The sequence below is a fragment of the Phalacrocorax aristotelis genome, chromosome 2, assembly GCF_949628215.1.
Source record: "Phalacrocorax aristotelis chromosome 2, bGulAri2.1, whole genome shotgun sequence".
In the NCBI taxonomy this organism is placed as follows: domain Eukaryota; kingdom Metazoa; phylum Chordata; class Aves; order Suliformes; family Phalacrocoracidae; genus Phalacrocorax; species Phalacrocorax aristotelis.
The window spans coordinates 28,496,215-28,523,477 of NC_134277.1; the positions used below are offsets into that span (position 1 = coordinate 28,496,215).

General features: G+C 38.7%; 1 protein-coding gene across 1 annotated transcript in view; it reads left to right on the forward strand.

Annotated features, from left to right (window-relative positions):
• SDHAF3 (succinate dehydrogenase complex assembly factor 3) overlaps nucleotides 1-26,733 on the forward strand; it is a 35,950-nt gene extending 9,217 nt beyond the window's left edge. The window contains exon 2 of the mRNA XM_075082889.1: nucleotides 26,255-26,733. Coding sequence (XP_074938990.1) covers nucleotides 26,255-26,458 — 204 coding nt within the window. The 3' untranslated portion in view covers nucleotides 26,459-26,733. The remainder of the gene's footprint in view (nucleotides 1-26,254) is intronic.
• The last annotated feature ends 530 nt before the right edge of the window (nucleotides 26,734-27,263 follow it).

The window sequence follows — 27,263 nt, forward strand, 5'->3', positions numbered from 1 at the left end:
TTCTTTTCTTTTTTTTTCTTTTTCTGAATGTGAACCAGAGGAAGCCTGGTAGAAGGGTTTGAACTCAAGTCCCCATCACCATTGCTTCTTGGGAGCTGTCACGACTGAAGGTATTGAATTGTGTAGGTAGGACTGATATATGCATGGAATGAACTGGAGCAATTGGTTCATTTTCTGTGGACCACCAAATACCATTTAGCTCATAATCAGTTTTTTGCTTTTTATGATTGCACACCAGAAGCATGTGGTCTTTGTAATTGCATTGAGTGTGTATGCTGTTTCATGTATATGCAGTCTTTATTGAGGGAATAATTCATATTATATTGGCAATCTCTGAAGCTTCATCACCTTCTAACTGAATTCTGTAATGCCTCGTGTAGTCTGATAGCTGGTTTTTGACTTGATAAAGTGTCCTTTATAAGATTGCAGTTTTTGAAGTGTACACATGATGGCAGCAAACACTTAAATTGAGAAGGCTTGTGTCTGTACTAGAAACAAGTAGCATATTGAATTTTCTAATATAAACTAGAATTTTCACAGGTTCAGTTCTTGTTCAATTATTTATTAAAATCCATATTTAGATTTGTTAACGTACTGCTTTAGATTTTGAGAAGGCTTTTTAATTAAAAAACTTTACTGTAGTTTCCACCTGGTTTAGCCATAATGTTCTCATAATGTGCTTTCTGGTTTTGATTTGCATTGGGGTAGTTTGCTACCCAAGTAGTTTGCATTGTTTCACATGGCTACCCTTTGATACTGTAGCAGGGAAAAGGGCACCTACAGCACGCTTTTATCCCTCAAAGTGTACCCTGGCACTTCTGGTTCCCCAACGGTGCTGAATTTTGCTTTTCTGAAGCCCATTATTGTTTTTCTCTGTTGGAGAAATATATCTGATCTCTCTGCAAAGAGATCTCGTATATTGCTCTTTCACACTTCCTTTTTAAGAGTGCTGATCTCTCATTTTGTGATGTTTTTTACTCAAATTGCTTTTCACAATTGGATTTGTAGATGGAGAACCAGCCTAAGATAAACACCCTGCACTAGGCTCCGTGATATTTGAAAAATTAAAAAAAATATCCTAATCACATTCTGGGAGCTTTATAGACTGCCAGCGTATGACTTTACATTTTTCAGCAGATATTGTCATGGTACAAGTCCCATTTTTCCTGAAGATGGAAAGTTCTTGGAGTTCTTCAAAGTCTTTTTCTCATAGTCTTGTGATTAAACTGTCCAACATTATAGGTTTGCTTCAGTCCTTCCCCTTCAGGCTTTTTCTGGCACATTTATCAGCTTAAATACTTTCTTCTTCCTGTACTCCTTAATAGATATGTTTTTGACGTACGGTATAGTATTTTGTTCTTTGCTTTTCCCCTTCGCAGTCTTTCTTTCCAAATTCTCACCTTGTAATCTAGATCAGTACTGTAAATTTTCCAACAAGTGTTCTTGGCACAATGGAATACCTGTCGTACCTCTATCAGTGATTGTGCCTAGGCTACGTCTTGGACTCTGCACTGAGACATGCACAGCAGCTCCCTGCTTCCCACTGCTAGATGTCTAATGTGGGGCTGGAAGGGAGTTGCGAAGTGCTGTGACCAGGTCTCCAGTGGAGAGATGAGGATGCCAGGGCCGAGTCTTTTTCTGAGCATGGCTTATGTTTACAAACAGCAGCTTCCCTTAATTTCTAAAAGTCTAACAATTGGGTGATTGTTGATGTTTCAAATCAATGTTAGATAATGGTGGTTGGATAACCAGCTGGTTCTTTAGCTGCACGTCTGATGTCAGATGTCATAAATTATGACATACGTGACATAAAAAGCACACCTTTGCTACTACGGTGTCAGGAAGGGAGATAATTATCACAGTAGCTTTCTGCTCTGGTTTCATCCAACTAACCTGGCAGCTGCGAAGAGTCATTACAAAATTCTGATCAGCCACAGTAGCCCCCAGTAGAGTATGCCCAGAGGAGAATGAGCCTCAGTGTGTAGACACAAAACTTTTTAAAAATTGTATTTTATTTTAGTTATTTTGTTTTTTCCATAAGGGATCTATTGAGTTTTAAAGTGTTTGTATTTTTGGAAGCGTGTAGTAGTAGTCTGATATGCATGTTTTTTTCACCAAAAGAAAATTTTTACTGTTAATAATGCCACATTTTAAATGCTATTGCAAAGTCTGTTGGCATTGCATGGTGCTCTTAAGAGTAGGAAGTTTTTTTTTTTTTTAAATGAAAATACAGTATAAAACATATTTATTCCTTCTTTAATTCCTGGACATGGGTGAAACATTTAAGCTTAATCTCTTTCTCTTTTTTCTGTCCCTTCCAAAATGAACATGGCATATGTCAGTCATTCACCATGATACTTTATGCCAAAAAGCTATAGTCTGGCACAGTTGCAGGAACTATGGCGTATAAGAATAGCACATCATGGTCAGCTTTAGGCTGTGGCACAGGCAGGTTGCTCTAAAATTAAGGATATTCTGATTCATGTTGTGTAGGGGAATAGACAGGGATCGGCGACCAGAAGATCACGGGATGTGACGGAAAGATAGACTCCTCCCCATAGGAGTGGCAGGAACAGGAAGCGCAAGAGCTATATAAGCGTGTGACGCAGCTAAATAAACGGACATTTTGTATCCATCATATTGATGTCTGTGCATCACTGTCCCCAGGGTGGGTAGAGCCCTGTGTCCCGGAGATATGCGGCCCAAGATAAGTTCTCCCGTAGAAGTGTACAGCTACAATGTTGAAATTACTTGTTCTGTGTATGTACTTCATTTACAGTAGTTAAATTTGATTTCATGCTTAGAATTAATTTTAAGGTGTACAGCATATCATGATACTCAGTTGTTTTCTGGGCCTCTTGAATTTTTAAATTCAGTTGATTGTTGGCAGTGAAACACGTTAGCGAGCTTTTTAACATCCATTATAGTGAGTCATTGTAAGAATTTGTTTATGAGATCCATGATGTGAAGAGTTTTAATTAAATAACAAACATATATAATGTCCTTAGTGGTTTACGAAAATGAGATCTTGTATAGCTGTGGGTTTTTTTCACTAGTTGTGCTGCAGACTGACTAGTGAAAAGCAATTTCATAGGCAGTGCTACCAATGTCATTCTGGTTCATTGCCAGTTCTGTACCATCACTGTAGTGGAAAAGAGTTACCACCATCCTATTGGTCAAGAAGCAAGTGAAAGTTGCTGTGTGAATACTGTGAACTCTGATTTTCCTTTTTTTGTCCTTTCTTTTTTTCTATTTTATTGGTGAATCCGTTTTTTGCAGAGTGCCTGTCTACCAGCAGATGCCACTCCTCAACAGCAGACTAGTTTCCCAAACTTGGCCAGATAGAGGAAAATACTTGTGGTAGACGTTTGTTTTTAGAAACATTGATGGCAGTTTGCTTGGGATTGTCTTTGTTTTCCTTGATAAGAGCAACCTATGCTATAAACAAATATTTATATTTTACAAGGGAGTTGTTTAAAGTGTTTCTTCCAGCTGACGCATTAAACCCCAAGGCTGGAAAAATGGCAGTACATAGAGTAAGATGCCTTTGTTCCTCAAAGTTTTGTGTAGAGCAGTATTTTAGCTGGATAGGGGATGACCCAGAAATCTTCTAGGACTCAGGAAGCTTCATTATGGAAGGATTTTGGGTGGTGGAAAGGTGTCTGTCAGGATTGCTGAGAAGGTGTAATGAGGAGGATGTCTTAGAAGCCCAGGTCTTGATGACTTGCAGTAGGACATGTCCTTATAAAACCTTTAAGCATATTGAAAAACAGCTAGCCAAGTTGTAAGTGCGTCTGCAAGAATGAACTAAGAAGCCATGCTGTGAAAATAGACAAGGGAATCCTGGGCAGGAATATTCTGTTGTTTGTGTTTTATAAATTTTGGAAAGACATCATCCTGTGATTAGATGTCCTGGGACTTGAATAACGGCATATTGCTATCTCCAGACTTTAAGCAACAGTCTTTTTAACAGCTGATGTTCTGGATGTGACTGAGGCCTGTCTTGGCCACTGTAGATATCTGCAGTAGGAGACTGTTGATAATTGGTAAATACAGTTGGACCAGCAGACCCTGAACTGAGGTGATGCATGCCGCCTTTCCAGTCCTGACACCTTCCATCTGGGTGGATCCAGTTTACCAGTAATGGAAAGCCTCCCAGTATGACTGAGTTGTTGATTTTTCACATCCATCCACCTGTGTGTATTGTTCTAAAGGGTTTAGTTCTATGTTCCTCGTGAGAGAAGATCTGTTAATAATATTAATTTTCCCCAATATAAAAATAACACGGACCACTTTCTTGTTGCTGGTAGGAAACCTGTGATGATCTGCCATTTGAACCCTGGAGAATTAACTGTGAAAAAATCCATCTGTGCCAGTATCATTGCATTCCTTCATGTGTCCTGGGAAAGGGCTCCTTTAAATTGTAATTTGGGTGCTATAGTTTGGGTTTGCTAGAAGGGCAGCCCAAGAACTGGCAGGATCGAAGCTGACCATGTGTCAGTTTAGATACAGCCCATGCCCGTTTGCTGCTGTCTGGTCCTTGCTGCTAGTTTTACAACATTGATAGCTCCTAATTTTCTGGCAAGGCTGTAATTGTAAGAGAAAATGTTTTGTTTTTTAACTAGGATGTTTCCATTACTGTAAGTGTATGTGTTTCCAGTGTAAAGATTAATTTCTGTGGCCATTTATATTCAACTTATTGTGAATAGAAGAATATAAAGGGATGCTTAAAAATGTTTTAGTTCAGTGGAGAATAGCAAAACAATTAAAATAGAAAGATTAAGGTGGAAGGTCAGCACTGACAACTACAGGTTTTTCTCCTTAGTGTATATTGTCTGATTCCAGATAAATAGATATTAAGCTGTTTTGTAAGAAACGGGGAAACTTGGAAATAGGATTTCTGAACTCTTAAGTGTTGTGTTCATCATGCAGTGGAGGTTTGCTGTGTATTGAAACTCTCATCCTAAAATAGGATTTAACTAACGAATTGGTGAAAAGAGTAATGTCACTGTTAACTTTTTGAAGTTGAACAAACTCATGGTCAGAGTGATGCATTGTATGTGTCTAGCTTGGAAATATATTTGAGAATTTTTTATCAGCATTTGTTTAATAATTACCAATAACCTGCTTTTGTAAAGGATAATATGGAATTGTTCAGGGTTCTGGACCTTGCTATTTTATTCATCAGCTCTTCCTAGGAAATGTTAAATTCTGTATTTTGTTTTATTTGCATCATTATCAGGAAAAACTTTTTCTGACTTCATTTGAAATTACAACAAACTTGCTTCTCTTAAGGACATTTACTGCAGCATTGACTAGTATCAACTAGCCAGTGTTAACAGGTGTTTCACAAATGGAATTTTCTAGATGTGAACCCTAAAGGGTTGGAAGTATTTGAGCTATACATATAGGGTTTGGGGCCATCTACTTCATGGAGTATTTAATGGTCTTGACCTGCAGCAGAGCATGTTGAAATCATAAGATGATTTCAGTGGGTTCTTACATTGCAGATGTGCCGGACAGCAATGCTGTGCTGCTGCCTGTAGGCATGTGGTTGAGTCATGGCCACCTAATTGGTAGGATCAGTCACAAAAAATTTGAAAAGTTTCCGGTTTTTTCCCCGCTGAATTCACGGTGGCAGAATTGTCTATCATTGATAACGTTGATAAGTCCTTTAGGTTGGAAGGTGGCCGGTACAGTGGTGCTGCCAGTAGACGGGCAGTGAGTGAAATTTGAAGGAGCAAAATGAAGTGTAACAAGATGCTGGCTGCCCAGATTATGGAATAGTTTACTAAGGAAACTGAGATCTGTCTGAAGAGCTTTTAGGTTAGTAAAAAGGAAAACAATATTGAAATTGCTGTACTTTTAGTACAAGGTATGTTGGACAAAATAATCAGCATTCCAACATGCTGCGGCTTGTAACACTCTTGGCTGAAACAGCAGAAGTCTGGAGGGGGTCTGTTAAATGCTTTATAGTTTTCTTGCTGTTTCATTTTGACTTTGCTAAATTGACATACATCAAACTTTCAAACTCTGTTATTGAAAGTATGCGTGATTTTGCAGTGACTAGCCTTACTGAAGAAGACTGGGTACTTTATGCAACATACTCTATGGAGAACAAACTTGAGGAATTTTGTTGCTGTATTGTCATTGATACTTGAAAGCTATTTCTTCTGTTAATAAAATAATATGAGGAATACTTGGTGTAGTGCTTTTTTTTTTTTTACCAAGTAGAATTGAAAATTTGCAAATAGAAGACATTTGTATCTTGGTTAAGGAAGTAAAATACTTTTTTTTATTGTATTCAATACAGCACAGTTTTAGACAGTAACTTGTATCTAAGCTGCTCATAAGTATTGCTTATGAACGAGACAGACAACTAGATACACAAGGAAAGGCAGGAAAAATAGAAAAAATAAAATAGTGGATTTTTTAAACTGGAAGTAAGTTGAGGCATTGTTGTACAATAGTAAAGAGGAAAATAGTACGGACTAATGAGCCCACCAGTCCCTTGCTATTGCACACTTCCCTAGGAAGCGTGGGGAACTTGCTGTAGGTGAAGGTGAAGTTCCTTTCAGCTCTTTCACTGAAGTATGAAGGTAGTCATTCATGTATCAGAGTATTGGGTTAAGGAACAGGATTCTGAATTTTGCTACTGAAGAACTTAAGCATTTACCTGTTTGCATTGAAGCAAACCTTTGTATTACTTCTGCTTGATAACATATTGCAAAATCCCGTCCCTTTCAGACGGTGTACTCTGCCACATGGAGTCTACACAGACTGAGTGATAAGTTTTTGGAAGAACTATCCCAATACAAAACCTGCACATCACAGAGGAGGTTCTAAGCCAGAATCAAGCAGTGTGTGAAATAAGCATTTGACTTGGGAATGCACCTCTTGCAGAGCCTGGTGGGATCTATTAGTTTGACTGGCCCCAGCACTGCCGGGCTTAAGCTGTGTCTGTACTGCTGAGTCAGATGTGCCTGGGGCTGCTCTGCAGCTGGCAGTGGAGCAGCCCATGTCTGTGCTGTTAAACTCTCACCCTCCAAAGCAGGGTGGCCACATCCAAACTGCCTGCTGGGAGCAGTCCCTGATCTGTGCCAGCTCACTGGCTGGGCCTAGGAGTTGTCTGGGAGAAAGCTGGTTATCCTTAATCAAAACCTGTGCCAGGGACTGTGGCACCAAGCTCCAAGGGTGGGTGGTTGGGGTCTGGTACCTTCTCAGAGCATTCCTTGGCACTGTTTTAAGTTGTTAACTGCAAACAGAGCTCTGACTGTTCTGCTGTCAGAGCTGCTTTTTTTTTCTGGGTTCTATCTCTCTTGCATTATAAGGTTCTCATAAATGTTTAGATTTATCTAACTTTCTCCAAATCCAGAGTCGTCATCTCTGGAACCTGTACGTAGATCTGAGCTGTTCTAAGAAACAAGTTCTGAACTCTCTAGTACTATTCTGCTGCTGGTCTGGTAAAGTAAGGGAAGACTCTCTAGGCTCCTATGAAATTGCATGTCAAAGCTGGGTGCTATGTCTGTACAGCAGCAGTTGTGAACATTCTGCTCTGAATAGGTCCTGGAAGGAAGAGAAAGCAAAAAACCCCCTTGCTGTCTTTCTAGCCAGGAAGGATTGCCAGACATGTCTTGTTACTCTGCATCCTAGATCTGAAAAATGTTATTTGAATACTACTGTGTCTTTAAAATTTCACTTCTGCTTCAATTTAATGAGAGCATTTGCTGGTATTAACCCATTCAGCGACCTCTTGAGAACGTACTTCAGCTGTTGTTCATACTTGCTCTTTGCATTGATAAGGCAAGTAAGCACGCTTTCTCATCATTCCCTTTTACTGACCCACTTCTGAAATGTCATGGGCCAAGTTTAACCTCTCATGGGGCGCAAGCAGATGAGGCTATGACAGTGTGAAGTTCATTGTGTTCAGTGCCTGTAAGAGGGTGTTGTGTGGGTGAAGAGTAGCCTGAAGAAGCCTGGTTAAACTTGCTTGTGTAATGATGTGTGTAGAGGAGCTCCCAAGTTCCCTGGAAAAACTGGAGCAGCTCTCTCACAATACCCCAAGGACAAGCAGACACAAAATACACTTTGTTTCTCTTTGGGTAATGCCAGTTTGTAGATTAGGGCATTTCTATATTATGCTTTGTTGTTGAGCCTGATCTGGTGATCTTTAAAATGTATTTGCTTGTGAATTTTGATCAGATATTCTTTAGGTGCTGTTGCATAATGTGTATTGTGTTTCAAGTGGAAAGGAGGTTTTGTTCTTCTTTTCACATGCATATTGTACAAATAAAGCTTCAATGACTGATTAAGTGAGGAAAATAATAAACGTAGTCTGTTTCTTTTCTGAGAAATAGCTGCCAATGAAGTTTTGTGTTTGGTATGAAAGAATAGGATGGAAACTAGCTTATGTATGCATTCAGTAAAAGCTTGTGTTCTGATACAGTTTAAACAAATCAGCTGATTGAATCATGATAATATTCTACTGCTAATTGCTTAAGTATGTGAACTTGTCTGTCTTAGTGAAATTTGTAGTTGGCTTAGTTGTTTTTATGCATTCGCCTTGCGGGCAGAGAAGAACTGTTTGTTGTAGTACGATACATTCAATATTGGAACATTTTTAAAAAGTCTTAAATCTGGTAACCCTCAAAGCATAGTGTCAGATCTTATCAGTAACCTGAGAGTTGTATTTTAAATATTTTTTACTTAGAGGTATTCATCAAAATATAACTTGGACTAATCTTGGCTTTTTGAGTACAGTAATCAAGCAGAGGTAGCCTGGAAGACCTGGGCTGGAAGAGACCTCTGGAGTCCCTACACAGAGCAGAGCTATCTTAGGTCACGTTGCTCGGGGCCTTGTCTGGTCACAAATCCTGCTGATTTTTGCTGTTTGGTGTAGAGGATGTGGAGAAAATATTTGAGTTACAGTATCATTTTCAACTGTTAGCTGAGAAAATTCCCAGTTTCTGGTGTTCAAGCAAAACTAATTACAATGACAGAAGTCAGAAAGTCATCATTTAAATCAGCAGTCACAATGAAGTGGTACTGAAGTACAAGTGCTAACTGAGTACTCTGAAAGTATGTGATCACTGACACACATTGGTATCCTTTATGGTGCATCTAATCACTTGTTTTCAATCTAAGAGTAATATGTCCCAAAGAATTGAAAATCATACTGTGTTGGGTTCGCCTAATAATTTGCTTAGTTAATATAGAAATGAAACTATGTAGGTGTGATGTTGGCTGTGTGTTTACATTTCAACAATATGTTTAGTATGCTTTAGTTTATCTGATTTTATATTGAGACTCAGGTTACCCGTGTAAATTATATATGTGGCTGAAATGAGAGTTAACATGCTAGACAGTATGAAGTGTAACTGTGATGGAAAGACTTTTATGGCAATTAGCAAGGGCTTTGGAACCAGTATTATAGTGCTGTGAATGCTGTCTATATCATTATTAATTTTTGTTGCATTGTTTTTAATGGTTTGTTTATGCACTTACTTGCACAAATATACACTTTTAATGCACAGTAACAAGTATAGGTAGGAATAATTTAAGCATATGAGTTTGTGCAGATTTTTCTTTTGAAAATCAATTCCATGGTATCCGAAAGACTTAGTTCCAGTCTTTCATGGCATTACAATTTTAGGATGCATTAGTGAGATTAATATCTAACAGTGCTTCACTTGAATTTATTTAGTAGTCTAGCAGAAAGTATGCAACAGTGTGTAATGGATTTAATTGCAGTGTGAATGAGCACTTCGGATTTGTTTTATTTGGCTTTGTCTTTTTTCACCTTCAGATGTTCTGTTCTGCTGTGTGAGATGTAGTTCTCATGACCCCTTGTGCTATTTAGCATATCCTATTTGTTGATTAAAGCTTTTGGTACAGTGATGCATTTATCATTGGCAAGTTACGGAGTTACTTGACAAAGGTTTCCTTTTTTCCCAAGTAATGGGACTTTTTGTTTGTTTTCATTTGTGATTAGCTTGCTTGTAGGCAGTGTTTTAGAGAGAAGATAGGATCCTAAAGATATTTCAAATAGGTACAATAATTTTGACAGCAATTGTGGCAGAACTTTCCCAAGGAAATTGTCTACCCATCTGATGAAGTAAAGCATTACTAAGCTGGGTTCTGCAAAGGAAAATGTTTTGTGAAGCTGTTATTTGTAAAATCACTGCTGGAGTAGATACAGCAAGCAGTTCAGTGAAGACGAGATCTGTTGTATTTTTCTTATAAATAAGTACAGTAAAATACAGATGTTCCCATTGCCCGCCCCCCAATTGGTGTATGGTCTTGTTTTCAGTGTCTTCCTCTTTCAAGAAATTAAAAATTCATGTTAAAATGTTATGTTTTGACATAGAGAAGGTAAGTTTTGTTCTGGTTTTCTAGGGCAGCAGTCAATAGTAGAGGCTAGTCTTGTGCTATAACAGCAGGTAGACTTTGTTGTTGAATTTACTGTAGTGGATGTGCCTGTGGGTCAGAGATCCACAGGGAGCTGGGGTGAGCTAGGAAGTGCAGTATGGTCAGGACACCAAAGTGATGCCTGGCTGTAGCCCTGGGACCAGCCCATGCAGATTCCTTCAACGTCTAGTCTATGGGGACAGTTCAGCAAGCAGCCCACAGGTGGGTTTTGGTTTTAGTGTAAACAACTGTTTATTCTCATCTGCCCATCATTTCTGTGATAGAAATGGGACACATGATGAGGTGATAGAGGAATCCTTGTAATCTGATGCCTTCCTGTCCAAGGGCCAGTGCTTGGAGCTGTGACCTGCTGCATCCACATGCTGTGCTCACCTGCTGCATCTTCATGGTACTGGTGAGCAGGAGGAGTTTCCACTATATCACTAAACAGATTTAGTTTGACTAGCCTAAGCTCTCCCCTGAACTGGCAGCTTCACAAATGCTATGGGCTTGATGTTACTTGGAGGACTGTTACTTTTTTTTTCCTCATGTAGCAAGCTTAATTTTTTTTTTCAGAGGCACATGAAACATTCTGCAGGACAGCAAAGCATGCTAATATTCATCCCCTGCTTAAGACTGAAATGAACCCCTGCTCATGAAGACCACATAATTTACCATCAGTGTGGTTCAAGGGGAAGCATCACTGGGTGGTAGGTGGTGTAAATGTTATTCAATATAAGTTGCTTCAGGCAACTTGTTTGAGAGCTTTCTCCTGTTTACTGTCTTGGCCTAACTCTATAGTGAATCCTGCGACTAAATTAAAAAGCAGAGTAGCTTAATTGGGAGTTTGCCTTAAATTGATAGCTCTGAAAGCCACCCTGCTGAGTGGCAAGTGAGACAAGAACTCATCCTGATTCTCCTGTAACTGCCTACTTGTGCACAGATGTACACAAGACTTTCTTTTTCATGTTTTTCTTGGCTATCAATCAAAATTCGTTAAGACACATAACTCAAAAATAATTCAAATTTCTATTTTTCGTATAGCATTTAACTGCTTTAAACAAGTCCAGAATAATTTTAAAGCCATGCAAATATAAGTAGAGGTAATTCCTTAATGTTGAAAACTCTTGAAACGCAAATGAAACCTCTTGAATAGATTTAGTATTCTCTGACTGGTAGAAACCTTGAGGCAACCTGTTTAATCGTGTCATCAATGGATAGCAAGAAGAGATTTTTCTAGAACTTCTTATATAGTCAGTTTGAAAACTCTTCTCTTCCTGATCATATGCAGTAGAAAAAGGACTTGTTTCTTAATACAGTAAACAAACAGTGCAGCAGTTTGACACTGATGCAAATGATAGAAGTATCATTGTATTAGTGTGGAGAGAGCATCTGAGTGGATGCGGATGTACCATACCAAAATGATTAAATGGTACTGCTTAACTCAGAGCACAGGTAGTTTATCTTGGGGGTTTTTGACATAGAAGTAGAACTAATATGCTATACTTTCCATTCTTGATATCTTCTTGACGGGCAGGCTGCTTCTGCTCCAAATGTTAATACTTTACCCATAGCTGAAGACCTTGGTACTCTGCTGTGAAAGCACTTGGGAGGCTGGCAGCCAGAGCACAGAGCTAGGCCGGCTTGACCAATCTTAATGTGGTTGCCTTGGTATTTTTCCTGGCTCTGGTGTTTTTGCATTCTTTTAAAGATGCTTTCCTGTAAATTATTGAGGTAAATTAACTTCTATTCCAGTTCAACATGCATTTTTGATTGGGACTGGAGAGCCTGTGGTTGCACAGAGAAGAAGGAGAGGTTCTAGGTGGGTGAGAATTTTTAGGAATAAGTAGGCAGTATGGATTTTTGTTGTGAAAGCTTAGGTTTTTGTTAAGAGTGTTCATTTCAAAATGAAGTACATATAAATCTAAGCTATTTGACTTACATGATTGCTATACCTTTATTACCCCCCTACCTTGTTTTCTCTGTCATTTGCTAATTCAAATCAAGCCCCCTTTAATTGTTGGAAAACCTCCTCCATAGCAGAAACAAAAAAGAAGAAATAGAACAAGATTTAGGTGAGTTAATTTTGAAGTATTTCTTGTATAAAGATTACAGGAGAATGTGTTCAGACTTGAGTTTGATATGTATTTGATCTCCCCAAGAACAATACAGAATATTCTATGGAGTTTTTCAGAAGTGCTTTCAAATTAGCTGTGTCTGCAGTACTTCATTGAATTTTGAAACTTGTTCAGCAGATCAGTGAATTTTCCTTTTTCCTTTTGTACTTAATCCCTCCAGTCTTCTGTGAAAGCCCAGCCCATACTTGCTGTATTGTGACAGATGCTATAAAAATCCTCTTAAATGTCAGAGCCATTGGATAAAGGGATAAATAGATAGTGACTTGCAGATGATTACAGAAGTTCTTGGGTTTTTCAGATTTAGGGGCTCTGATGTAGTCAGCAGAGATGCATGCTCCTTTATAGCAGCTCTTGAACATACTGATGACATGTTTGTTTTCGGTTCTGTGGCTACTTCTGAAGTAGTTCAGAGATTGTATAAAAATATGTAAGTTAAAAACCCTTGGTAAGATACATAGATTTGTAGGATTTAGAGTTTTTTTGACCTTAAGAAAGTGCTAAAAAAAAGACAGCACAATTATAGAATTATGTCTAGAATGGGAATTCTTAATTTCTGTGACCTTTTTTGTCTGCACTGTTATGCAGCCAGAAAGTCCTCTGATACATATATCACCATATTTTAGAAAAATAAAACAGAGTAAGGAACTTTGTTTTAATTTTGAGAGCAATAAAACTGAAGAAGTAGGAAATGCTGTGAATTGTTCTGTTGCTGGAGGATATGGAAGACTTTTTAAACAATCTATATTAACAACTTCATTTGACAGAGTTAGATTTATGTGTAGACAAAGTGTATATCTGGTCTAAAACTTGAACATCATTTAGCATCTTTTGCTGCAGTAACAAGAACTTTAAAAATTTGCACTGGGTCTAGCACAGAGACTAATGAGTTAATCTTTTTTCTCTTTTATTAAGTACTATGAAGTACATGTTCATTGCAGCAATAAGCCTTCTTTCCATAGGGTGAGTTTACAAATATAAACCAGTATTGTCTTAAGGAAAATGTCAGTTACATCAGTATGCATTGATTTTCATAGAGATGCCATACTGCTGCTATGCTAAAACAAGGAGGACTGAATTGTAACAGGATGGTTGTGGTCAAATACACTGATTTATTTCTACAGAGTAGAACTTTGAAAAGTACCAGACTGAACATCATACTTACCAAAGTAACACCCTTATAAGAATCCCCCTATGTTTCCCAGTGATGGTATTTTTTTATTTTTGAAATCAGAGAATCATAAAATAATAGAATGGTTTGGGTTGGAAAGGACCTTTAGTGGTCATTTGCTCCAACCCCGCAGCAGTGAGCAGGGATGTCTTCAACTAGATCAGGTTATTCAGAGCCCTGTCCAACCTGACCTTGAATGTTTCTAGGGATGAGGCATCTACCACCTCTCTGGGCAACCTGTTGCAGTGTTTCATCACCCTCATAGTAAAAACTTTTTTCCTTATAGCCAGTCTGTATCTCCCCTCCTTTAGTTTAAAACCATTACCCCTTGTCTTGTCACAAGGGGCCTTGCTAAAGAGTTTGCCCCCATCTTTCCTATCATCCCCCTTTAAGTACTGCAAGGCCGCAATAAGGTCTCCCCAGGGCCTTCTCTTCTCCAGGCTGAACAACCCCAACTCTCTCAGCCTGTCGTCATAGGAGAGGTGCTCCAGCCCTCAGATCATTTTTGTGGCCCTCCTCTGGACCGCACCAACAGTTCCATATCCTCCTGTGCTGAGGGCTCCAGAGCTGGATGTAGCACTCTAGGTGGGGTCTCACCAGAGCAGAGCAGAGGGGCTCTCTATGAGTCTACCTATGTGTAGGCTTTCTTTAATTGATAACCAGTCTCCTAGGCAGTGCTCTGTCAAAAGTACACCTCAAAATGTTTGCGCATGTAGAAGAAGCAGGTAGATACATTCTAATGACTCCTTACTTATCTGTTTTAAATGCCTCTGCAAGCACCCAGGTAGGGCTTCTCTCTCTCCCCTGTTACTAGGGGGACTGTGGTAAGACTGGCCAAGAAAATCAGCCTTTGACTCAGTATTTTCTGTTGCCAAATTTGCTTTCCTAAATTTGTATTCCATGTATTGTACATAGGAATGTAGAATATGTTAATTTAAAACTGGGGAACTTTCTGTCTGTTTGTCCTAAGGGGTGGATCTGACTTTTACACTAATGACCTTCTGGTCTGTTTATTAAATATTGCCCATGACTTTTTACTTAATTCATTCAGGCACATTATTCTTCTACAGGCCCATTGAAGTGAAAAATTCAGCGCACCCTCTGCAGAAGGGTTATTTGTGGTGTCAGGAAAATCAATGCAAGATGCCTATTAGTGGATTAAATTTTTGTTTATACTTGAGGTTTTCTTTGTTTCTGTATTAGTTTAAGGTTTTGTCTCTAATGAGCATATAGGAATGTAAGTAATGGAAAAATAAGAATACCGAATCTCTTTGGGATATATATGTACGGTTGACATGCTTCATTGGGTATAAATTGAGTAGAAGAACATGCACGGAAAGTCTTTCGTGTGTCATCATCTGGGATATGTAATCTTTTGTATGTTCTTAGTTAGTATCTAGCAGTCCAGAAACTAATGTGGTTGTCTTGGAAACAGGCTTTATTTTCCTTTTGCGAACATCTAGATGTGAAATCTTTGTCTTCCTTGAAAATCTGGAAGTAATACTTCTGAAAGAAATAACTGCAAATTTAAGACGCTTGTCCTCTATTTAAAGAATTGATATGGGAGTCTGTAAGTGATGTTTGCATTGCGTGCTTTAATTACAGTTGTGTGATTATGTTGCTAAAACAGTCTTTAGGTTTTTTTAGGTAAAATGCCTGTACTTAGTGTTGATATTTGTCTAGGAATTATCTGCAGTGAAGCACTTTGCCAAGATTTCTTAGCTTAATATTTAAATTGAAATATTCCAGAATAACCGATGCCTTGAGGAAGTTCCTGAAATTGAACTGATACTATAACTTCCAGTCTTTTCCCTTGCCCTGCTTTAAATTAACAGCATGGGATAAAACCTTGAATATTCTGTAAGATTTTAGCATAATATTTGCCAGACAAAATGTCAGCGGTAGACAAAAGTGCACAGGACAGCGTTTTTAGTAGCCAAAGAACTGCCATACACAGCATAAAATGTCAAAACAAAATAGAAACTGAGTCAAGAAATAACCATCTTTCAAATTGCTGAGGATTTATTAGGATTTCTATGAAAATATGGCACAGTGTTCTTGAAAGAAGTTTAACTTTTCTGGTCTGTAGCTTATTTGTCCAGACACAGCAGTCGTAGAGTTTGGTATTAGTAGCAGTGTAATTTCATCATAATTTTTACATACGAAGGTCCAGACTGAATAATTTTCCATGTTTTGTTCATAAATTGTTACCTATATTAAATTCTTATGGGATTTTTAATATATTTCTCTTCCAAGTATTTTTGTCTCCAGTACTGATTTAAAAGACCCTCAAATACTCATATGTACTTCAGAGGGGAAAATTTTTAAATTATTCTTCCATAAAAGAAGCCTGTTTTTTGGTGGAGGTCACACTTTGAATGATACAATCTGTCCAAGGGAAGACAACCATGACAGGATCTTGTTGAGCCATTGGAACCCATTTGTGTGACCATCTCTTTCGTTCTACCTCCCACCTCTTCCTCCTGCTGCATTTCTTGTGCTGCATCTACATTTCAGGTTGATCTTTCTTTTCAGAACTTAATTGGTCATTTTATTTTTTGTTAAATGTTTTCCCTTCAAGTATGTTCCAATTTTTTTCCTTTCTTCTTCCCTAGAATGATCTCAAGCTCTCTATCTAAGGCTGAGATGAAGCTTATTAATGTTGAGAGGATCTTGAAGATTGTGGTTGTTATCTGATGATTCAAAAAGCTTTTAGTGACCTAGATTTTGTCCCTGATGTACAATACTGATGTAAGTATTGTGCATCCAGAAAGAAATAATTAATCAGAGCTTGTTTTTCCACAAATGACAGTAAAGTCACTCTGATGTGCTGTAATGTTGTTGTGCTCTATTTTGGACTTAATAGCATTTATATATGTTTACCTTGATGGTCAGGCCACAAACTTCCCACTTTCACCTCAAATTATGATCTCATAAGTCTTACATGAAAAAAAGACATTAAAAAAAGACATGTTATTTAAGCTATAAACAAAGCTGAGTTAGTCCTTCAGCTTTTTTCACATTCCTCTAAATTAATGTCATTTCTTCCAGTTTAACAATATTAGTAAACTGTGCTCAAAAAAAGTAGTCCATTTTATACCTTCCTGATCAAATAATAATTCTCCATGCTGATTACTGAGTATTACATAATTATATTCCCTGGCTCCATTTTAGCTGAACAATTTTTCATTCTCCCCTCCCAAACTACAAATAAGCAAGCAACCAAAAAAAAAAAACCCAACAAACCCTACCCTTATACAGTAACAGTTCTGTATAGTTACAGTATGTGCATCATTGTGTTTCTGTGATCACTACGCCTGAAATTGATAATTACATATTCTAGCATCCTTCCTGAATCTCCTGGGAAAACATGATATTGTTAAAGTTCTCATGGCTTTTTCTTTCAGATGAACTTTTAGAAAACTTCCAAGTTTTCTGGTTGTTCCCATTCTTTACGATCCAGTGACTTTGTCCTGGAGAGATCTGTTTTACCACTGTGCGTTGTAACCAGAAATGATGTCATGGCCTTTCATCCTCAGAAATTAAAATATACATAATTGAAAGTTTTCTAAGGATAAAAAGGAACTACCTTTTTTTTTCCATCATGTGTTTCACTTCAGGATGTTGCTGAGTCTGACTTCAGCAGCATTACTCAAAGATAAAACAAACTCCAGAGGAGAGATTATAGATTCATTCAAGGAGATATGGTATTTTTGATGCCTTTTGTAATTAAAACCCCACAAAACAAAACAACTAATGAACACTTTCCTTTTACCCAAAGAAAGGAGAGGAAGGAAGTTGATTGAAGCCAGTCATCTACAGCCAGTGAGGGAGAGACATGTAGTTGCTTTTGTGGTGATGAGATCCACACCTCTGGAGGACAGTGTATCCGGTCATCGCATCATGTTTAAGACAGAGGTTTCTCTCTCAAACGCTCAGCACAAAGACAACCTACATCTCTAGCTTCACTTAGACACGTAACATTTAGATGTAGACAATCCCATTGCAAGTGCTAGGCTATCCCCTTGGTTTGAAATGCGCTCTACAAATCTTTCCATCTAATAATGGACTGAAATACAAAATAGCTTATCCAAACTGCTCTTCACACAGCTTTCCTTTAGAGCTCCTCATTAATTACAATTGGGTATATTTGTTAGAGAAGGGAGGATATTATTTCACCTGCATTGCTCTTCTTTGGTGGTAGGAGATGTATCCTGTAGTGAGATGGATTCTCCACACTTGTGGTCTTGAAGGGTACTTAAGGAACACTTTGGCCTTTGGCAGACCCTGTTGCTTCTGTACCTTTTGTGTTTTGCATTTCATAGAATCACAGAGTCATGGAATGATTTGGATTTGAAGGGACCTTAAAGATCATCTCATTCCAACCCCCCCGCCATGGTCAGGGACACCTTCCACTAGACCGGGTTACTCAAAGCCCCATCCAACCTGGCCTTGAACATTTCCAGGGATGGGGCATCCACAGCTTCTCTGGGTGAACTGTTCCAGTGCCTCCCCAACCTCAGAGTGAAGAATTTGTGATTAAATGAACTCTGTTTGTGAGCTGCAGTTCTGCCCCTGGTTTTCCTTCTCTTTCTGGAGTGCCACTGTAGTGGCTGCCTCAGCAGAGGGGCAGGGACAGTGGCTGTGAGTTACCAACTCTGGTTCAGCCCTGCTCTGAAATTTTTTTCCCTTTGGGGATTCTGCAACTGCCCTTCTCAAGAGGTGGTGATGCACAGGGGAAGAACAGAGATCTTGTCCTGGGAGGAATGCAGTTTGCATTGTTGCTGGATTAGAAGTTAAAAGTTTTTAAAATTAGTTTTTGTTCTTTCACGTAAGAAGTTTTCAAAAATCTGTGTGAAAATGGCATTCCTTTAATTTCTGAGAAGAGACCTTTTTTTTTTTAATAATGTTTCAGCTTTAATAAAAACACAGCACTCTCTCTGATTCCCTTTTTGATTCTTACTTTATATGCTTAAAGTTTCAACTTAGTGTTCTTATGACTGGTCATATAAGCCACTCAGTCCTTTTTCTTTTTTTAATTTTTCGTGTTTCTATACATAGCAAACCTCTGAATAAAACGTACCTATTTAATAATGTTACATCCTAACTTCTGCGTAACTGAATACTTTGATTATTAATGGAAAAGATCAAGGACGACTGAAATTTGAAATGTAACAGAAATGGCAGATCTTTTAGCTTGTTTAAAGCATCTTATTCTTTATGTCTAAGAGCTGTCAGAAGGTGGCAAACAGATCTCAGAACAGCAGCATTAATAACCAAATTGTTCTCATGAAATATAGATAAATCATTCAACAGAAGAGCTAATTAAATCAATAGCCTATAGCATAGCCGCTGGTATCCCCTCCATTAGCAACCCTGGTGCTTCACTCAAGCCAAAGAGCTTGAGGTTACAGTATGTTTAGTTTGAGTGACAGAAGTTTGTGTGTGAATGCAGAGAGGATTAGAATATTAGTTAATCTGTACCTCAAGACAAGCAGTGGTGAACACAAGACTTGAAGAGCATTTGCTTGCTTACTCTCGTCGTTGCAGCCTTTGCTGGCTGCAGCACTGTCTCAGGTCTGACTTTGCAGCTTTGGCTACCTTAGCCCAGAGCACCCTGTTGATGGGCTGTGGTATGGCTTTCTTTAATGTATCCGTGCTGGGAAGATCTTCTGGTTTTGAAACCACAAGACTTAGTGTTACTTTGCACAACTCTGCCTCTTGTAGTAGATGTTAAATGTATTGTTGACAGATTCTGTGGTGTGACATTGGTAATGAAGGAGATGCTAGAACCAAAACACGTGAGGAAAAATGTTGGTTTTTTCTTGTATATGCCTGTTAAATTTATAGTGTAACTGTATTTTTATGATTATCAACTTGTTTGTAATGCTTTATTTACCTGGAGCACAATGCTGTTTTAGAGGCCTTAGTGTTGCCTCAGAATGTGAGTGTCGTCTGTTGTGCTGGAGCGTCTGTGTATGAAACATTTGGCCTCATACCTTTCGGATGTTGGTGTTTTCCAAGGTTACATGTAAAGTCCTATAGCATTTTCAGAAAGAGAATAATCTTTGAGATTTCCTGCTTGTGCTCACACTACAGTCAATAAAAATTTCTTTTGCAAAACCACTCAGCAGTAACCACTCACCTACATCCTTCAGGCTTTTGGCAGGAACAGTGTTAAGCCAGTGCTGAATGTTCGTGAGAGTTTCTCTTACTAAAGTTGCCTCTGGTTTGCTGTTACACATGTGATGGATGCTCAGGTGGTTTAAATGCCAGAAGAGAAAGTTGTTTTTTCACCTTCTGTCAAGACTTGCAGTAGGAGTTGGATGTCTCTATTCTCCAGAGGTCCTCTGCTGTTCTGGGTATCTCAAAGCAAAATTCCCATCTTCATTCTGTTGCCCTTTTCCCAGCAATTACTATTTTAATTTTCCATGTAAGAAATTCTGATAGTGCCAGCCATATGTCATTACCTGGTGTCATTCAAATACGATTTGATGAGTATTTTCAAAAGCAGGAGGAAGGCTTACTCACCACCCTTTAGAGCATATTGACTTTTTTTTAAGTGATCATGGTGTGTCCTTTACAAACACAAAGGTGGTTTGAAATGGTCTGATAATACGTAATTCCTCTTAGAGGATGTGTGACTTCACATAGCTGTTTATTCAGATTTTAAAATGTTTATGGACTATATTAAGTGGTCTTAGAGGGTGAAATGTAGGTTGTTATGGCTCAACGTGTATGTGAGTGTATGAAAACATCCACTGAAATTGTGTATTAGGCAGAGCCTAAGTGTGGTGGAATTTTCCCGGGTTTGTTATTACATTCTAACGATACTTCCAGCTTCAGGTAAAATATAGAATTTCATGAGGTGTATCGCCCATTTAAAAATCACTTCTATAAAGATTTTGTCTTTTCATACTATGGTTGTAGCATCATCTGTTGGATTTTGCTTCTAGTAGCAGCAGAAATATTTGAAATGCTACAATTCTAAGTTAACTTCCAGGGAGCAATGAGGATGGCCTGTCAGGCCATGCTTGTGTTTTTGATGTCACCCTGAGAAAAATAAATTTAAAATAATTTGGTAGTGTTTTTCAGTGCCTGACTGTGCCCTGTTCGTTTAACATGTCTCAGAGTAGCCAGGTTTCTGATCTGGCCCCAAAAATGTGTTTATCAGTGTTATCATTAATTTGACTGCAAGTGGAGATAGTCTTATGGAATGGATGAATACATCGGCTTTATACTTTTAACTGCTAGGGGAGATCACCATTTTAGACCTCTTTAAAGAGAAAATCTGGTGAGAAAGTGAATCGTACAGGTAGTTACTGTGAACAGACATATCTATCTGACTCTATCTAAATGAATCGTACAGAGATTTTTGGAGCGGTTGTCTAAAATGTAGCATTTTACCTGTTGAGGAGGACACCAAAGAAAATAATTACTGCTTTTCCCAGTGAAAATGGGCAAATGGTTTCTTAACCCATTTAATCTTATTAAATCATGAATGTCTATCAGCATTTCATATTTGCATATGAGATAAATGGCTATCAGCATGCACTGGACCAGGTAGGAGTCTACACCTCTGGCAGTCAGGGAGTAGGGTTTTTGGTTGTGTGGTTTTTGCTTTTATTTTTGTATTTAAGCCTTTCTCAAATTTGAAAACAAGGCTGACATCCTCTCTGTAATATGTGGTATTTTAAAAGCGCAAAGTCACCCATCCCCTTGCCCTTTTGATGAATTTGTGCATTCTGTGAATGCTTATGAATCAGAGAGCAGCAGCAAACTGTGTATTCGCTTCAGTTAGTTAATTTAAATAAAAAACTCTGTGCTTATTGATTACAGCAAATACTTACCTTCTGTGTTTTTTGTAGAAATCACTTGGAGGTTCAAGTATTTAATCATGTCATAGGATTTTGTGAGAGCCTAATGGCTGGATTCAGCTTGCATGCTGTAGATGCCAGTGTGATCCATGGGCAGAACCAGCATCCCTAAGGAGTGCATCAGAGCATTCAGGTCATCTGCCTCTCTGCATTGGCAATACGGAGAGTTTCGTGGTGTCTCTGTGGTTGCGCGTACTGTTGGCAATGCAGAGACCTGGCCAGTCTGCACCTCAGGCTGTTACCCTCCTTTAAGACTGGGATGGATACTGGGAGGAGCAGGACCCTAAGGATGCCTGTGATATGGAGGGCCAGCATGCTGGGATTGAATACTGGATAGATCAGCTGTCTTTGGATGGTAAATGATCAGGAGAGCTTGTCCTGACTTAGAGTTGATTCTCTTGTTTTTGGTGGAAGTCATATATAAGGGGAAAAGGCTTTTACCATTCAGCTGGTGGTTTGATTTTTGTTTGTTTTTTTCATGTAAGTGTCCAGAAAGTGTACAGCCGGTGCAGGCAGAGGATCATCCAGTAAAAGCTACTGACAAAGAAACAACCAACCAACGCAAAAAAAGCTAAGGTGCAGAGGTTGTCCCTGACTGACCTGCCACCCTTGACCATCCATGCCAGGGAGGAGAGCACCTGTGTGCCTCTGCCATCCTTGTGTACACTGAGCCTGGCTCTGCGAATGTGCAGGTTTCCTTGTCTTCTGTTTTGTGTCTCCTGTCTCTGGTTCTGTGAGCAGACCGCGAACCGTAATTGGAATAAGATGCCCTTGAAAAATCTGCCAGGGATTTGTGTTGTGATTGACAAAGGAGTTTTGTTATATTTGGAAGATGTAGTTACGCGTAAAATAAAACGAAAGGCAGAAGCAAAGTGATTTTCCTTGTTTGGGAAAGCTAAGCAAGGGTTTGTTTCAGAATCTTTACCAGTAATTAATGTGATATTTTTGGAAAGATGATTTTGTAGTCCAAAAAGTTTGTAAAATTGTAACCAGTCTTTAAATGGGCTTCAGTTATTTCTAGGTACCGTAGCCCATGCCTGCACCAGTAACCCTAGGCTGCTCCAGGTGGTTAATCATTAGCGGTGAGGAGGACCTTTCTCCCAATGTGGAACCTGCACTGGAGACCTGCATGGAGAGGTTCTCAGGGTCTGTACATTTATTCAGGTCTGTTGATAAGACGTGGAGAGTTTCACATTGCTTGCTTCCAGTATTGTTTCTGAATTACATGCTATGAATGTTGGTGTTTGGAGTCCAGAATCAATACTGACTGGATTGTTCTGTGCAGAAATTTGAAGATAGATGAGGTGGAATAGTTGATGTGTAACATATCTGTGTGTTACTGGTCTGGTGACAGCTTCAGAGATCACCTTTGTCCATCTACCTTGATAAGAAGTTCCGTAAATCACGAAGCTGAAGACTTTTTAAGCCATTATATTTTTTTACCTTGTTGTTACTGTTAGATTGTTCAGTCATCAGGAAAATACTGTAGTTCCTTCTAAGCCCTGGACCAACTCTACCATAAGGTAATACCACTGAGGGGTAGGGTTACTGCAGGGGTTAACTGTAGTGTCACTGTTCCTGGATGCATGTTTAATGTAAAAAGAGGAGAGGTGATGTGGGGAAAAATCTCACTATTATGAAACTTGTTGTGTTTCTTATTAGGTAACTTTAACACAATATTCTACCAGTACAGATCTCTCTATTAGAAATGAGGAATCCGTTTAGTTCAGAGCCTGCATTAATAAATACTTACTTTTGTCTGCCCCGGTTTGTTATATCTATCTCTTTTCTTTAAATAGCCATGAATTAAGCTTTGCAGCAGGACTGGTAAGATCCTGCTGACTTTAGTGAGGCTTGACATGGTCCATGAACAATGTAGTGTATTTATGTTAGTAAATGTCATTTTGAAATTTATCACATGCTTACGAATAACATTTTTCCTTCTCACCCACTTCTCTGGAATTATTAGACATACAGCTGAAGTAGTGGCTTTAGTAACTTTGCTAGTAATTGGATTAACAATTCATTGTGCAAATTTGGGCTTCTTTTAGCTGAAAATTGGAAATTAAAATAATGCTTATATCTCATTGCAATAATACTGTGCTTTTGAATACTCCCAATATTTATACCTTTAAAAAAGAAGCATTACAGTGAAATGCAGTCATCATTCTTATTTATTCAGAAGATAGGGTTTTTCAGTGTCTTATATTCAGAGTTGTGCTGGAAACTAAGGGTGCTTTAGAGGATACCTTACTAAAGGAGGAGAGAGCCTATATTTTTTCCAATAAAAATTAACTTTTGAAATTAATTTCTTAATTGTGGAGTTTGTTTTTAAGTTCCTCTTAAGAAAAATGGAACTTTGGCCTCCCTTCCAACCCAGTGTTTAAATGCGTGCTTAATTTTTAAACATCCAAATAACTTCACTGACTTCAGTAAGTACACATGCCATGAGGCTTTTGATTAATTCACTCTCTACAGCTTCTTTGAGAACTGCTGCAGTGAGGCTGGTGCTGGGTAGAGGGAGCCAGGGAGCGTACAGCATCCCTGCTGTCGGGCTTTGAACACAGTGGTGTCAGTGGTAGCACCGCTAGCTGAATTAAATTTGCAGAACCACTGTCCTTACAAAACCTCGAGTGTTATAATTTAGAATCACAGAATGGTTTGGGTTGGAAGGGACCTTTAGTGGTCGTTTGCTCCAACCCCGCAGCAGTGAGCAGGGATGTCTTCAACTAGATCGGGTTATTCAGAGCCCTGTCCAATCTGACCTTGAATGTTTCTAGGGATGAGGCATCTACCACCTCTCTGGGCAACCTGTTGCAGTGTTTCATCACCCTCATAGTAAAAACTTTTTTCCTTATAGCCAGTCTATATCTCCCCTCCTTTAGTTTAAAACCATTACCCCTTGTCTTGTCACAAGGGGCCTTGCTAGAGAGATTGCCCCCATCTTTCCTATCGTCCCCCTTTAAGTACTGCAAGGCCGCAATAAGGTCTCCCCAGGGCCTTCTCTTCTCCAGGCTGAACAACCCCAACTCTCTCAGCCTGTCGTCATAGGAGAGGTGCTCCAGCCCTCGGATCGTTTTTGTGGCCCTCCTCTGGACCCTCTCCAACAGTTCCATATCCTCCTGTGCTGAGGGCTCCAGAGCTGGATGTAGCACTCTAGGTGGGGTCTCACCAGAGCTGAGTAGAGGGGCAGAATCACCTCCCTTGACCTGCTGGCTACGCTTCTTTTGATGTAGCCCAGCATACGGTTGGCCTTCTGGGCTGCGAGCACAAATTGCTGGGTCACGCCCAGCTTTTTGTTCACCAGTACCCCCGAGTCCTTCTCCGCAGGGTCACTCTCAATCTCTTCATCCCCCAGCCTGTATTGATGCCAGGGGTTGCCCTGACCCAGGTGCAGGACCTTGCCGTTGGCCTTGTTGAACCTCATGAGGTCCTCACAGGCCCACTTCTCCAGCTTGTCCAGGTCTCTCTGGATGACATAGCGTCCTTCTGGTGTGTCAACTGCACTGCTCAGCTTGGTGTCATCTGCAAACCTGCTGAGGGTGCACTCAATCCCACTGTCTATGTCAGTGATGAAGATATTAAATATTACTGGTCCCAGTACGAACCCCTGAGGGACACTGCTTGTCACTGGTCCCCATCTGGACATTGAGCCAGATTTTCATTGACTTAGAAAAGTCGTAATGGTCAAAGATTGCTCCAAAGCGATAATAAAGCGATTTCCCAACTATGCCCACATTACTGGTTGACCTGTTGGCCACTTCCATTTCTGCCCTTGAGGAAGTTTTGCTTTTATAATGGCCCTCAGCCTGGTACAGATGTAATACATACAGAGTGCTTTGCCTATCCACTGACATAAATGCTGTTATTTAAGTAAATATGGTCCAAATGCTTTCTTTTATAATGGGATTGAAAGTAAGTGTGAACAAACTTACTTATGTTCAAAACAGTACAGAAAAGTGGTTATCCTTTTTTCCCTTTAGGGAATGAGTGCCAGTGTAGAGGTATCTGTCCTTGAAGGTCCTTCTTCTTCTCCCCTAACTTTTAATTTTGGTAACTAATTTCTTCCAAAGGTAACAGAGCAACAGAAGTTTGCTGAAGGAGCAGACAGAAGTCACTGAATTCCTACCACATTTGGAGCAGTCCAGGGCTGGGTGCAAATGACCTTATTAGTTCCCAGAAATGCAGAAAGTGGTTAGGTGGAAAGGCTTTAGGATATTGCCAAATTGTAGATTGCTTTTTCTAGTACATATCTTCAAGAATAATACTTTTCCAGATGTACAAGTTTACAAATTGAATCCTATTGATATCCTGCTAGATAGAAAGCATGTATTTTAATACTTATAACTGCATAAATATATTTGATCTTTAATTAAATTTTGTTTTATTTTCAGTAGTAGTACGTGATATGACAGAATTAAATTAATCTGTACATATACAGTATGCATTTTAAATTAGCTACTTAAAATTAACCATAGATGCTAGAAAAGTCTTAATAACTTTTTTTCTTATAAAAAGTGTATTTTTTTGTAATTTGGTGTTGATTAATAGGCTGTTGTACAAGGTTAAGAAACAGTGTGTTTTATGGTAAAATGGTATTAAAAAAAGTTGACCTGAATCCTGCATTTGTCATTTTTGTGACCTTTATATTCCTTCTTCATTAGAACTATGCAGCAGTGATACAGCAACAAATAAATGAGGACAAACAAAATTTGAGAGAAAAGGCTTTATATGGAATCCAGCTCACAGAAGAAAAACTTAATGACTTCCGTGATGAACAAATTGGGCAGCTGAAGGAACTGATGGATGAGGCTACCAAACCTAATAAAAAAATCACCATTTTTAAAGACTCGGAACACAAAAACTAAAAGGGTTTAAAATTTGTTTTAATGCATACAGAAGTATTTTGAAACTTCCTTTTCCAGCTGGACTTAAATGTGGTTTCTGTGGAATAATGGGCGCTGCTGCTGCTGTAACTTGTCTGAAATGGATGTCTCTGGCTATTTGGCTTTCTATGCAAGAATAAATGTTATAATGGAATAATCACGAAAATTTTATGTTCATTGCAATATTTTTTTCTCCTAATGGAAGGTGGAGACTTAAAGAACTCGGTAAAAGTAAATTCACACTTTTATAATAGAAAGTGTGGTTGTTTTTTTTAATCTTAGCACCCATAGGGCAAAACATCTTTCTGTTTGTGTATCATCTTATGCCTTAATGGAAAAGACATAATTAGCATTTGTTTTCTGATGTGGATTCAGTAGAGAAAGAAGTATGGAACTAGAGTGGGCTTTTTCCTATGGGAAGAAATGAGCAGTATTAGAAATATACTGCTGTTGAAATTGAAAGTTGGTTTTCTTCTTGAGCTTTGGTGTGAAATGTGCTTTAAAATAAAAGATGTAATTCATTATTAAATTGACGTTGAAGGAACCACTGGCTTATGAAGAAAATTCTGCACTTTTTTCAAAGCCAGACTCAGATTATTGTTAGTATCTACAATTTTAAAAAAACATTAATGAATTGGATGTGCTGTATTTAGAATTCAAAGGCTCTTTAAAAGCTTAGTATCTCATATTATTAAATATTTTATATAGACCAGAATATGTAAACTTCTCAATCACAGAAATTATCCTGTTGATAATACTGTATAACAAACACCTGTAACTTACAGGT